The sequence below is a fragment of the Amia ocellicauda genome, chromosome 13, assembly GCF_036373705.1.
Source record: "Amia ocellicauda isolate fAmiCal2 chromosome 13, fAmiCal2.hap1, whole genome shotgun sequence".
NCBI lineage: Eukaryota > Metazoa > Chordata > Actinopteri > Amiiformes > Amiidae > Amia > Amia ocellicauda.
The window spans coordinates 17,996,409-18,008,831 of NC_089862.1; the positions used below are offsets into that span (position 1 = coordinate 17,996,409).

Genomic DNA, 12,423 nt, shown 5'->3' on the forward strand with positions numbered 1-12,423 from the left:
CTGAGACTCACTCCCTGTGCCAGTTTTCTTCATTTATAAAATGCGGTTCTTATGTTTTCTGTTTGTTATTGTGTTTCTTTATAACTCCTGCCAGGAGTCTGAAGGCTCCTCCATGAGGAGGATATCGTTCATTTTGTTTGTTTCAGCTACTGAATAAACATGTCTGTCAGCTAAAACCGACCCCTGTGTGTCTTCACATGCTGCCATTGAAGATAAATGAGCTTGAGATCATTTTAGTCACTTCACAGCTCTTCTATACATACTGATTATGTAAAGTGGTCGGGGTCAATATGGACTCCAGCGTAATGTAAAGGTGTCTGTGAAGGTGTGAATCACTGAACTTCAGAGAGTCCTGTCAAGAGCCTACACTGTCCAGTCTATTCAGTCCATCATGCGGCACTGAGCACCACTGCCTCAACGCAGCAATGAACCTGCTCACTGTCCTGCTAGGCTGTCTGCATGTCTCCTCTTTGATTTCCCGGGGTGAGAATCGCTGATGCTTTTAATTCACAAGCAATATACACTGCACACACACACACACACACAAACGTATGTATATGTTTATATATGTGCTTCTGGTTCGGTCTCTGCAAGACATCTCGACCTGTATAACCAGTGTCGTACACTTTGACATCTTCAACTAACAGTGTACTGACAGTGGTTTATTTATATTTTAAATATGTATTAAAGTAAATATGACAAGAAACTGGAAACAACTAGTGGTATGAATCTTGGATTCTCCAAAGGAAGAGTGAAATGCTGAAACTGAAACATTAAGTTGATCTGGTGTATCCACTGTGGGTACAATATTTCACATCAAGTTATCAGCCATAAAAATCTAAAATGACAAACTTAAAGCTTCTGCTGAATAGAGGTTTTGTAATATATATTAATTAAATTCTGTTTGGTCTCTATGTTCTCCTTTATAACACTTATTGTGTGTTGCTAAAGCATATTGTGGCTGTGGGTGGGGTTGGATGAATGATATGATAAATAAGCTGTGTGTTCATTTTATATTTGTTTTTATCCACTTAGATTTACATGGTTTTCTTTTGTTCATTCTAACCTAGGCCTCAAAAAATTAACTAATATACAATTGTCTTACAATAATATACACTACAGTAATAAAAGCATTATTTGGATTTTTGTTGATGTTTTTTTTCTTCCTTGTCTTAGATGTTAATGTAAACATGAATATCATGCAGTCTCCTCACAAGATAACAGTGAGACAGGCAGAGTCCGTTCAGATGTTGTGCTGCTGGGAAACAGATCTGGATTTGGAACGAATAAGAGTTGAATGGTGGAAGGATAGAAATCGAATTAAATCTAGTTTTCATAACATTAAAAATGGGTCCACAGAAGTCAATCTGAATAAGTGTGTTTTTTCTATTTCCAGGAATTGTTCTAAATTGACAATTTCAAAAGTATCCAAAAATGATACGGGGAAATACTTATGTAAAGCAATTATTGAGATCCCTAAGTTCATCACAGGAGAAGGAAGTGGAACAAATCTAACAGTAGAAGCAGCAGAAAATATAAATACAGGTGAGTAATCTTATGCTCTTTGCACTTTCAAGAATCAGAAAAGAAGTGAGAAACAAAGTATTGCTGGAACAGATTAATGGTAATTCATGTTTAACAAATAAAAAGGAAACTATAATGCAAGACATCTGATTTATTCATATTTGGAAAGTATTCATTTTAACTGCATCTACCTGCTTGTAACTGTAATTAATTACTAATCTATTATATTCAAAACAACACTTCATTAGATAGGTTTTAAAAAGGCTTGAAGAGTTGATTAAATCAAACATTTTGAAACTCAGAAACACTAAAGGAAATATAAGACAGTAAGATTGGAACAGTGGAAAACATTTGCAGGCAAGAATTAATCTAAAAATCTAAAAAAAGGTGGTCAGAACATTTTATCTGTCGAGTTTCCGGTTCAGAAGAGATCATTTTTAAAGCATTCAGAAATAAAACAAGGTGATATGTCTAAAATATTTATTATCATTTCTTTAGGAAAATAAGAGGATTAAATAGACCAATTTCAAGAGCAGTATTTGCAGGTGAATTATAATTACATGCAGAGGTATTTGAATACGAGTCTAAAATAGTATAATTGTTCTTAAAACTTGCTTCAATATAATTAGACTAGGATAGACTTTGAGTAGAAGGAAGCATCTGACAAAGAAATAAAGCAACCACTGAGTAGAGGCTTGTAGGTGGGACGGGTTTGCCGTAATCTGGACCCAGATTTGGAAACATTTGATTGCTTTTGTTAGCACTCTTAAAGCAGCAACTGCATTCAACTGTTACCAGCTTTATTTGTTCAAAACTCAATCAACATAAACCAGTAACACGTATACATTGATAGCTTTCGATAAAGCAATCTGTATAATGTTAATTGATAATGATTAACAATCTATACAAGTATTGTTAATGTAGTTATAAACCTTCATGAATTAAGTCCCTTCCAGAACAGTTAAGGCAGGAGCACTTTAAAGGCAATCGTTTACATTTATGTAATCAATTACAATCACAGACAAGATGTAATAGTAATCAGACAAAAAATATGATTTCTGCTGTTGAATCACATCATCCTCAGATCATATATTGCAATATTGATATAACAATATGTTCTTAAGATAAAATGAATAGCTGTTAATAATATTAAAATATAATTTATAGGTTGTTATTCATTGTATGTTAATATTGTATAGATTGTGTATTAACATCTATTGATTATCTTATAATACTGTTTTACCCATAAATATAGCTATAAAATATAAATTCCGAAAATCTAGTTTGTTGAATTTCTGAGAAGCAGTTAACTTTCAGATTGAATGATTTAGCGATGAACTTTTAAAACAAACAACCATACAAACACGCTGCATTATTGACTACACTGACTAATAAAATAATTGTGTATAATTTTGAGAGGACCGTGGTCCAGACCAAATGAAATCTTTGAAGTCTGTAATTACAATCATAATTTTTAATCTGAATGCACCTTTTCAATGTTCAGAGGATTCACTAGTCAAACTAGTGCAAACCAGCCAGCTACCAATATGAACCTGTGAATTTGTGACTGGTTTTAATGTATTTGGTTTGAGATGATGCATCAATTATATCATCACAACATTTTCATAAGACCATATTCAATCCAAGAAAAGGAACAATATTTAAATTGTGAATTGCAATGTAAATACCCCATAGAATAGTTAAAATGGTTAAGAACAACACAAGTACTTTTACGATCCAAAACAGTAGGATACTTTCTTCATCAATCTTGTTTTGCACAGAAGTTAATTAATTTTCATAATAGCTATCACTAATGAAGCAAAAATAAATGACATAGAAAGGTTGAGGAAGTAATGGAAAAAATCTTTTTTTTTTGTACAGCAGTATAAAGCTGGACAATCTTATTGAATACTATTCCTATAAGCCAATAATAACACGTCTAGAAACAGTAACACAACATGTGTGATTTCTAACTGTAGAAACATATGAAGGCTAAAGTTTGGTTGACGCTTTTCTGCTGAATTCTGCATGTTTCGCTTCAACCCACAAAGAATGAATCAAAGCTCTCTGTTCTTTATTCATTGATTTCAGATGCCGTCATTGGTCTTGTTGTGCTGAGGTATCTTCCTCTCTCCATATTTTTGGTAATTTTGTTGTTTTATCACAAAAGGAAAAGGACATTAGCAGGTGAGCTCTCTGTGTGGTAGGCAGTACTTTTCATTATTGGCTTGTTGCTTATGTGGCCCTTAATCAACATGTACTCATGCACTACATGTTGAAAAATTGTTTCCATTCCAGCTGAGTTTCCAACTGAGCTCTTACATTAATAATTCTTATTTCATTTGATCTGAAAGAGATACAAATGCCCAGCCAGGAGACTCCTGTGTGGCCCTTCTGCTAAAAGCACTTGTAAATAGTTTAATGAAATGATAGGATGTGTTTGAATATGGTTTGACTTTTGGTTGTCACTGTTATTTTAGTTTTGAATGGATTTGGTCTGAGTGCCATGGTCCCTTGTCCCGTTTGATATTAATTTTAGGGGGGGAGAAGAACCTGTATTAAACTGGTAATTTTTGGTAGTTTTGCTACCAAATATGAAATCATCCCTTCTTTGTTTCCGAGGTTTTATTTGGTATGCTTGCAGATGAGACAGGGTTGTGCTGGGTGTCAAACGGCTTGTCTGGTGAGCCTCATCTTACTCTCTGTCCCCTTGATGACTGTGCTTGCATTCCAAAGGTGTCTGGACAGGGATGCTTTGTTGTTTAGACATCTGTCTGAGGCACAAATGTTTACAAGATCCTCTTTGATTTGATGACTAGGAGGTGAAGTGCTGCTATACTGTTTGGTAAGAGTTTCTATGGATTCTCAGTTTCTATGGATTACATGTATAGTTTGTTTTTACATTTTAAGGTGTCCGTGTAAGCTGTTATATTTATGTCGACTTCCTATTTTAAAATACTGTACATTAAAGCAAGAAGCTTTATTTAAAACACCTCCTAGAAATCTGGCAGGGTAAAAATATATTCCACACGATTATTTGGTGTATATCATTTTCTTTATTGGGTTGTGTGTGTATATATATATATATATATATATTTATATATGTACACCGATGAGCCATAAGATTATGACCACTGACAGGTGAAGTGAATAACACTGATAATCTTGTTATCATGGCACCTGTCTGTGGGTGGGATATATTAGGCAGCAAGTGAACATTTTGTCCTCAAAGTTGATGTGTTAGAAGCAGGAAAAATGGGCAAGTGTAAGGATCTGAGCGACTTTGACAAGGGCCAAATTGTGATGGCTAGACGACTGGGTCAGGGCATCTCCAAAACTGCAGCTCTTGTGGGGTGTTCCCGGTCTGCAGTGGTCAGTACCTATCAAAAGTGTCCAAGGAAGGAAAGGTGGTGAACCGGACTTAAAGGATCTGCTGCTAACGTCTTGGTGCCAGATACCACAGCACACCTTCAGAGGTCTAGTGGAGTCCATGCCTCGACGGGTCAGGGCTGTTTTGACGGCAAAAGGGGGACCTAGAACAATATTAGGCAGGTGCTCATAATATTATGGCTGATCGGTGTATATATATATATATATATATATATATATATATTTCTTAGACAGGTTTTACACTGAGTGAAGTTTTGGATATTGGATTATTTATAAATTGTGTGCAGTGGTTTTCTTAGAAGTTATTTATTAGGAATTATATATAACCTTGCCGTGTAATCTGGTGGATTGATAAAGTAATTTGAATTTGATGTATGTGATCAACTTTTAATTGATATGTAATTTCTACTTTATATTGTAATAGTTTTACTTTGTTTTAAGTTATTTTAAATATACATTTTTGATTGGGATCTCCACTTTTGAACTCCAGTTGTTTCATTACAGTCTGTTTTTAAGTGCTTTTAATTGATGGAATAAAAGTTGTAATCTCTTTTAACCTGGTCTCTGCCTGCGATGTATTTGTGACCCTACTCTGGGCTACATATATTATATCAATTTACGTTACATAAAAATGTAAAATTTATTTTGGAGTGCCTTTCAGGGTACCCCAGGACACTGTACAAAAACGTCACTGTTGCTTTGGAACAGAAGAACTTTAAGCAAAAGCTTTTTATTTATTTTTAGTCATTTTAGAATAATAATAATGTTTGTAAAATTTAAATTTCCTACATTTAACTGTAACTAACCCGAGCCTTCCATGATTTAAAAAATAAAATAAAAAATTACTACATCCAACCCATACCAAAACCTGTGATCATGTCATTGGTCTGCCATATTCCAGCTCTCTTTTTCAGAAAGCTTGCACTCTTATCTTTACCATAGTTGCTACATAACTCATGTTGTATTTCAGGGGTAGTCAATAGGCGGCCCGCGGGCCAAATCCGGACCGCCAGACGCTTTTGACTGGACCGCGAGAATAATTTAAATTGCCATAACATATCCATGTGTCTCATCAGTGATTTAACCAATAGTGGGAATAGATGTACCTGGTCATACAGAGATACACAACTGTAACCCAGGTGCTTTGCAGATATAATGGGAATGTTATTCCGAGTGGCTCCCAGTTTGTGCAGGGAGGGGAGGCTGGCTAGTGCCCTTAAATCTTCAACTTAAAGTGAAATGCAGTCAAATACATTATTAAAGGACACTAATTGTGTAGTGACTAGAATTACAGCATCTAACAGGAAAATTAAAATATCACAGTCACTTCAGAGGAAGCTGTGAAGTGTCAGAGATGTTTTTTCCGGCCTTCATTTTAGTGCCAGACTCGTGGGATGAAAGGGATCTTGTCAACTCACTTCTTAAACACGCAGCCTCTCGTGTGCGGTTGGATACAGCTCCTCTCTGATCTCTGGGAAACCTTGCAGAACTTCCTCAAAGCTCCCAGCGGACAGAGAGTAGAGCCGAACCAGACTCGTGGCCTGCACCATCGCCGTGCAGTGGCCCTTGTTCAGGAGACACAGCTCTGAAAATAAAATCAACAGTCTGCCAATTGTTCTATATGATTTTATCGATATGATTAATTATTGCAATTAATCCAAACATTTAAATATATAATTATATATATATATATATATATTTCAGCGGTGTCCTCAACAAAACGTGCACATGCAGATAATAGAAACATTAACATACGGGCTAAAATAAATAAAAGAAAAACATGAATCGGTTTAATTTTGCATCCAATGCAAATAATAATTTTAGGTAACCCACCTCCAAAACAGTCCCCATCACACAGCTCCGCCTGGACAGTGGCTGTCGTGACCAGGACTCTCCCGCGCTCGACAAAGAACATACGATCTCCGGGAGCATTCGGATGTGTGATGAGGTCCCCTTCCTGGAAAACCTCTCTGCGCAGTTTCAGCAAGACAGCGTTGCTGAAATTGGCATCCCGATTCCTGAACATTGGGACACTGTTCAGCACATTGGCGCATCGGACATTGAGAATCTCCTGGATGGAACAGAAATAAAACGGTTTATCATACACGTGTTCAGCAAAGGGATCAAATTAGCAAATTCAATCTCGTAGAAATTCCACCGGCAGTAGTTTTCCTAGTGTAATGTTAGCAGGATATTATTAACAATTACGAACGGCTGTGTGGTTAGTTTATCAATGCTTTGCTGATTGAGCATTCATGGATATAGGACTACATGCATAGCTTAAGGCAGTATTTCAACCTAATAAAAAATGCATTCATGATTCACTGTTTGATAACGTTTCATTAAGTTTTTCTTTTTTTGAGTGTCCACAACTCACGTCTGTTTGCACTTTAACAGGATAGCTAGTTATTGATGCTTTTATAGAAATGTATAACGGATTTCATGCATACTTAAGCAAGTCCTGTTATTTGTGACCAATCAGATAATGTCATGTTTTCGGTGTAAAATGTCTGTATTCATTTGTTCTGTCTTCAGTGGTATGCTCAGTTACAGTAATTAAGGTTTGTGATTATGGGTCCAGCACTCATATCACTTGAATGTTACTTGTCGAAACGTACAGTCCTACCTCTCTCAAGGGTCTGGAGACCAGTTTAAAAATGTCCTCCTCGCCAAACCATTTCCCCTGGTGCCTGGCCTGGAAGTAATTGCATATCCGAGTCCGTAGTTCTCGGGGTAGTTTTCTGTATGTCATGTTGTCACGGCTGCCTCGTGGGAGGACCGTAAAGCGGTAGTCGAGGTCACAAGCTAAGGTCGAAATCCAGGAGGTCAAGAGAAACAGATACAGAACACAGAGAGAGAGAGAGATAGAGACCAAGACAGGACAGAGAGCGAAAGAGGGAGGACGGGGAGCGAGCGAGAGAGACAGGGTTACAGGACAAGGAGCTAAGGAGAACAAGGAGCTAAGGAGAACAAGGAGCTAAGGAGAACAAGGAGCTAAGGAGAACAAGGAGCTAAGGAGAACAAGGAACCAGGAGAACAAGGAACCAGGAGAACAAGGAACCAGGAGAACAAGGAACAGGGCTTGGTGATGCAGGGAGAGCAGTGAGGGGTTTATAAAGGAGAGCAGAAACTAGGAAGACAAGAGCAGGACCAATGAGAACAAAGGACAGGAACAGAAGTGCACAAGGCTGTGGAGGAATGTTAATTGACAGAGAGAGAAAAGGAAAGCAGTGAAGGGAGCAGGAAAAGGCGAGGGAACATTGGTGGCCTCTAGTGGGGAAAGAGGGTCAGGGCTAGGGAACTGGGACACATGTAGTCTTCCAGCTGACTCATATGTGACAGTGAGACAGAGATACACAAATGTGTGATTTTGTTTTAATTCAATGTAGACAAAGCTTTTCATAATAAGCATTATACAATTTTAATTCTCTATCCAAGTTACAGGATTTCCAAGACTAACAATTAATGTGTTAATCTTCAAGATCCTGAAATTCAGTCACTTTTAAATGAGAGATAAAGCATCGTTCTTTTTCTTTACAGTGCAGAGGAAACATACTTTGCTTCTGAAGGCTTTTGCTGGTGTGTCACCGTTCATCATTGTGTACATCAAAGCTCCTGAAACCATGCTCGTCATCACAATCCATAGCTCATTTTCATCTGCAATTGAAGGTTTAATGACATGTATTTTCATCAAACGTGCCTGTGGTTTGAAATAAAAACAGTAAACATAGGTATACGTCACCTGAGGGGGGTTCGGCGGAGCCATAGGGGATCCCAATCATGTGGGAAAGTGCCCAAAAAACTGCAATGGAGTACTGCTCTCCCACAGTGGCATTCTAGAAGAGAAGAGGCGGTCAGTAAAGATGCTGCTTCACAGAACTGAATCTGTCTGTAAAAACTGCTACAGATATGTTCCTTCCCCGATTATCACTCGAATGTATTGTTTGAACAGAGCTACTAGACAATTAATTACAGATTTCTGTGATCAAACAACTGCCTCATCTGTTCTTTAAGAACTCACCTGGCCTAACCTGTATAATAGCTGTTCTTTAAGAACTAAGTACATGATTATCAGAAATCTTCCAATATTTCTGTTTTCAGACAACATTCATTGGGTGGCAAAACAGACAGTTAAAAGAACTGGACTTGATTGGAAAATGATCCATAATGTTGATAATTAGTGGTTGGTTTTATAGACTAGTTGAATTCAGGTCATACAGGAAGGGCATGTACATTAAGATGAATCCTCTGCAGATGAATTAAATTAATCAAATTAATGTCAATTTTAAACACACATTTTCAGGAAATTTCCAGTTAGATTTCATTGTTCTTACCATCAAGTTTTCCCTGACAACCCAAGAGTGCTCAGGAAATTCTTGCAAAACGGGAACAAGGAACTGAATACATCCATTCCAGTGGCACAGAAGAAGAATCATCAAGAACAGACCCATAATGCGGAGGATCAGGCGCACCGCTTCCATGTTTGCATTCGAAACCTAAAAAGACAGACAGTTGGGCTATACTGTAAGAAACGCGTGGAACTGATGTTGAGTCACACACTATCATCAGCACTTCAGAATAAAACACCAGCCAATTGTAACCATATATCATTTTAAACCATTAGAACAGTTTTAAAGTAACTTTTGACCAGGGACTGCCATGACTTCCAACACTCAGGAATACAGTATAAATCTCACGAGCTCTTCATACAATTCTCTGTTAAAAGGGTGCAAATCTGTAAATCTGATAAACCCAGTGCAATCAATCTGAGCATTCAACTAAATCTTTCATTTATTTTTCAAGTGTACCCTTTATTCAACACATTTTGTACCTAGAGAAGCAATGTAACAATTTTGAATTCACCAATCAAAAAACAAACCTGTTCCCATTCTGTGAAGAACCTCCATAACTTCGACACTCGGAGCAGGCGAGCCAAACTGAAGATCCTCGCGAACATGATGACTCTCACCAGTTTAGAGGCAGAGAAGGAAGAGGTGTCACTGTGCTCTTCAAAACTCTAGACAATCAGAGCATACGGTGATATTAAATAAAAGACACGACTGACACGTAAAAAGCTAGGAATAAACAAAAGCCATATTCATGTGTTGATTAGCACATAAACACTTATAGGACACTCCGGACATATAACATCACACACAGTGCCTATAAAGACACTCTTCATGCATTTCAATTAGGATTTCTTCCACTTTTCTACACAATCCTCCACACTGCTATGGGGGAAACAATGGTTGAGTCTTTGCTTTGAAATGCACGACCCAGCACAGGTTCACTCTAGAAACTGCTGAATTAATCCTGAAATCCTGTGAATCACTACACTTAACTGTGTGCTTGATTTTGGAGGCGATTGCTTACACTTTAGGATTGCTATCACCAGGGGGATGGACACTTATACAAGCAAACAATATAATAACTCGTAAATAATCCCAGAAGACATTCCATTACCTTTGCGATTAGGATGATGTAATCCAGAGGAAAGGCAGAAATCAAATCCAAGGCGAACCAACTTTTCAAGTAGTGGTGCCGGATTTCCTTTGGCTGCAAAATCACTTTCTAAAGCAAGAGAGAGAAAGAAAGAGTGAGAATGTATCTACAGATACAAAGCTAACACATGTGTTGACCAGTAACGAACATCTCCATGTTAATTCTCCAGAAATATTTTTCTTTTTCATTTAATGTAAACTGCCAATAAAATGTACCCACAGTTTCATTTTAGTGAACTTTTGCCAAGCATTTGAGTAAAGTCTCCTTTCTCTGTGGCACCTGAGTAGGAGTTGCAGGGACCCCATCATTTTGCCCACGAATGTAAAACTCTACACATTTGTCCCATTTTTAGCACCAGTGGTTAACAACTCTGCTACCTGATCCGTGATGACACCCATCCGAAAGTTGACGAGAATATCCAGCACGAAGACCGTGTCCGAGAAGAGGTTGAAGATCTCCCAGGCGCGGAAGTGGTGCTCCGAATCCAGAAAGGCGATTCCGATGGGGATCGCAAGAAGGTTGAGAAATGTCAGCACCAGCATCAGCAAGATGTAGTAATTCCTGCAAAAAGGGAGATAAACAGTGTATGAATCGTCTGCAGCTGTTTAGGTGAAACCGATCTTATTTGATGCAAATCACGCGTGACAAGGCGATCTTCATTGACAGCTGATGTCCGGTGTCAGTTCAGGGCGCTTTCGACTGCTTTACTCCCCCGCAGTGCTGTAGGAGGCTGTACTGCTCATTTCCACTCTGCTGACATGTATGACACACGTATAATCACAGTGTTTCTCGCGTTTTCCTTTCTGTTTGGGAGAGACACGCCGGCACATGGGCGCAGCCATCTTGGCCCGGATCCCGCCCCCGTGCGCTGGAACTCAAGCAGTGCAGCGCTCTGATTGGCTACAGCGCAGGCGCAGTGACTCTACCCGTACATTGTGAGAGTGACAGTCAATATAGATCAACATTATAGATCAACGAACCTAAACGACACAGCGTTCAGCCTATGGACCACCTGGTCTGATTAGCGGTCAGCGTGTTATTTAGTTTATTATAATTAAACGTCCGTGAGTGTCCTGTTAAAAATGGGACGATTGACTCCAGAAATACTGTATTCGGTGCAGCGAGTTCATTCACATCGCGGCTCGTTTTTGAAAGGAAAACAGATAAAAACCGACAGTACAGAAGAAAATGTGTCTTCTGCCGTTTTGTTGCCGCTTTCCTGCAAATACGCAATATCAGAGAAAAAACTAAAGGTGCGGCTCAGAAATACAACTAAAGACCTGAGTTACAGCGTTTCCTGTTGCATAGATGCGGGATTGCGCCTCCTACTGCAAACTGAAGAAATGTCTACTCATTGAAATCTACATACTGCATAGATCTATGACATGGGAAACACAAAAACTGCATGTTATCAGCAGATAATTGACATGGAAAAACACGGTTCTCTGTGGGCGGAGCGCGTTGTCCGGCCCTACCTGATGGCGCTGAAGGGGTGAATCACCCATGAGCTGGTCTCTCTCTGGCGGTCACACTCTTTCTGCACCGCGGCCTCACTCCCATACACATGCAGGGACTGCTTGGTCACTCGGGGCAGAAATAGCGATCTCCAGCCGTGTGTCATCGTTTCGTTGTTCGGACCCGTCAGGAGGGATCTGTTCATCTGCGATGTTATCCTCGGCGAAGGCGACGACGATCTGTCTCGCGAAGCTGTGTCTTGATCATGTGACATCCATCATGGGCGTCCAAGGGCACCCCTCACCCTGCTGGTGTGGAGGTGTAATGTTTAATAGCATAAACTGTTTTGTAAGGTTATAATGTTTAATGATACTGTTTTAACTAATTAAGAAAAACAAAAGTTTTAAATACATGTATCTTATAATTTAGGTTTTAATTTTTTATGATAGTTTCAGTCAATTAAAAAAAAAAAAGTTTTAAATACTTAAATATATTTAAGGTTATATTGTTTTATGGTACTGTTTCAGTAAATTAAAAAAAATAAGACAAATT

The 12,423-nt window shown here is 38.4% G+C and overlaps 1 protein-coding gene across 1 annotated transcript; it reads right to left on the minus strand.

Annotated features, from left to right (window-relative positions):
• Positions 1–6,335: 6,335 nt before the first annotated feature.
• On the minus strand, positions 6,336–12,093 carry LOC136766331 (potassium/sodium hyperpolarization-activated cyclic nucleotide-gated channel 1-like). The gene is made up of 9 exons (XM_066719743.1): positions 11,892–12,093; positions 10,794–10,977; positions 10,378–10,485; positions 9,794–9,931; positions 9,249–9,410; positions 8,657–8,750; positions 7,541–7,719; positions 6,748–6,985; positions 6,336–6,499 (listed from the first exon to the last, which is right to left on the minus strand). Exons 1-9 carry the CDS (start codon positions 12,074–12,076, stop codon positions 6,336–6,338), a joined length of 1,452 nt encoding a protein of 483 aa, XP_066575840.1. The 5' UTR covers positions 12,077–12,093.
• Between the last annotated feature and the right edge of the window lie 330 nt (positions 12,094–12,423).

Bases quoted from the DNA above. Each gene is read 5' to 3' on its own strand.
- LOC136766331 (XM_066719743.1), bottom strand. From the start codon at position 12,076: ATGAACAGATCCCTCCTGACGGGTCCGAACAACGAAACGATGACACAC. The intron at 10,978-11,891 runs GTAGGGCCGGAC...CCCTTTTTGCAG, and splicing joins CACCCCTTCAGCGCCATCAG to GAATTACTACATCTTGCTGA. The intron at 8,751-9,248 runs GTAAGAACAATG...CTTCTCTTCTAG, and splicing joins TTGTCAGGGAAAACTTGATG to AATGCCACTGTGGGAGAGCA.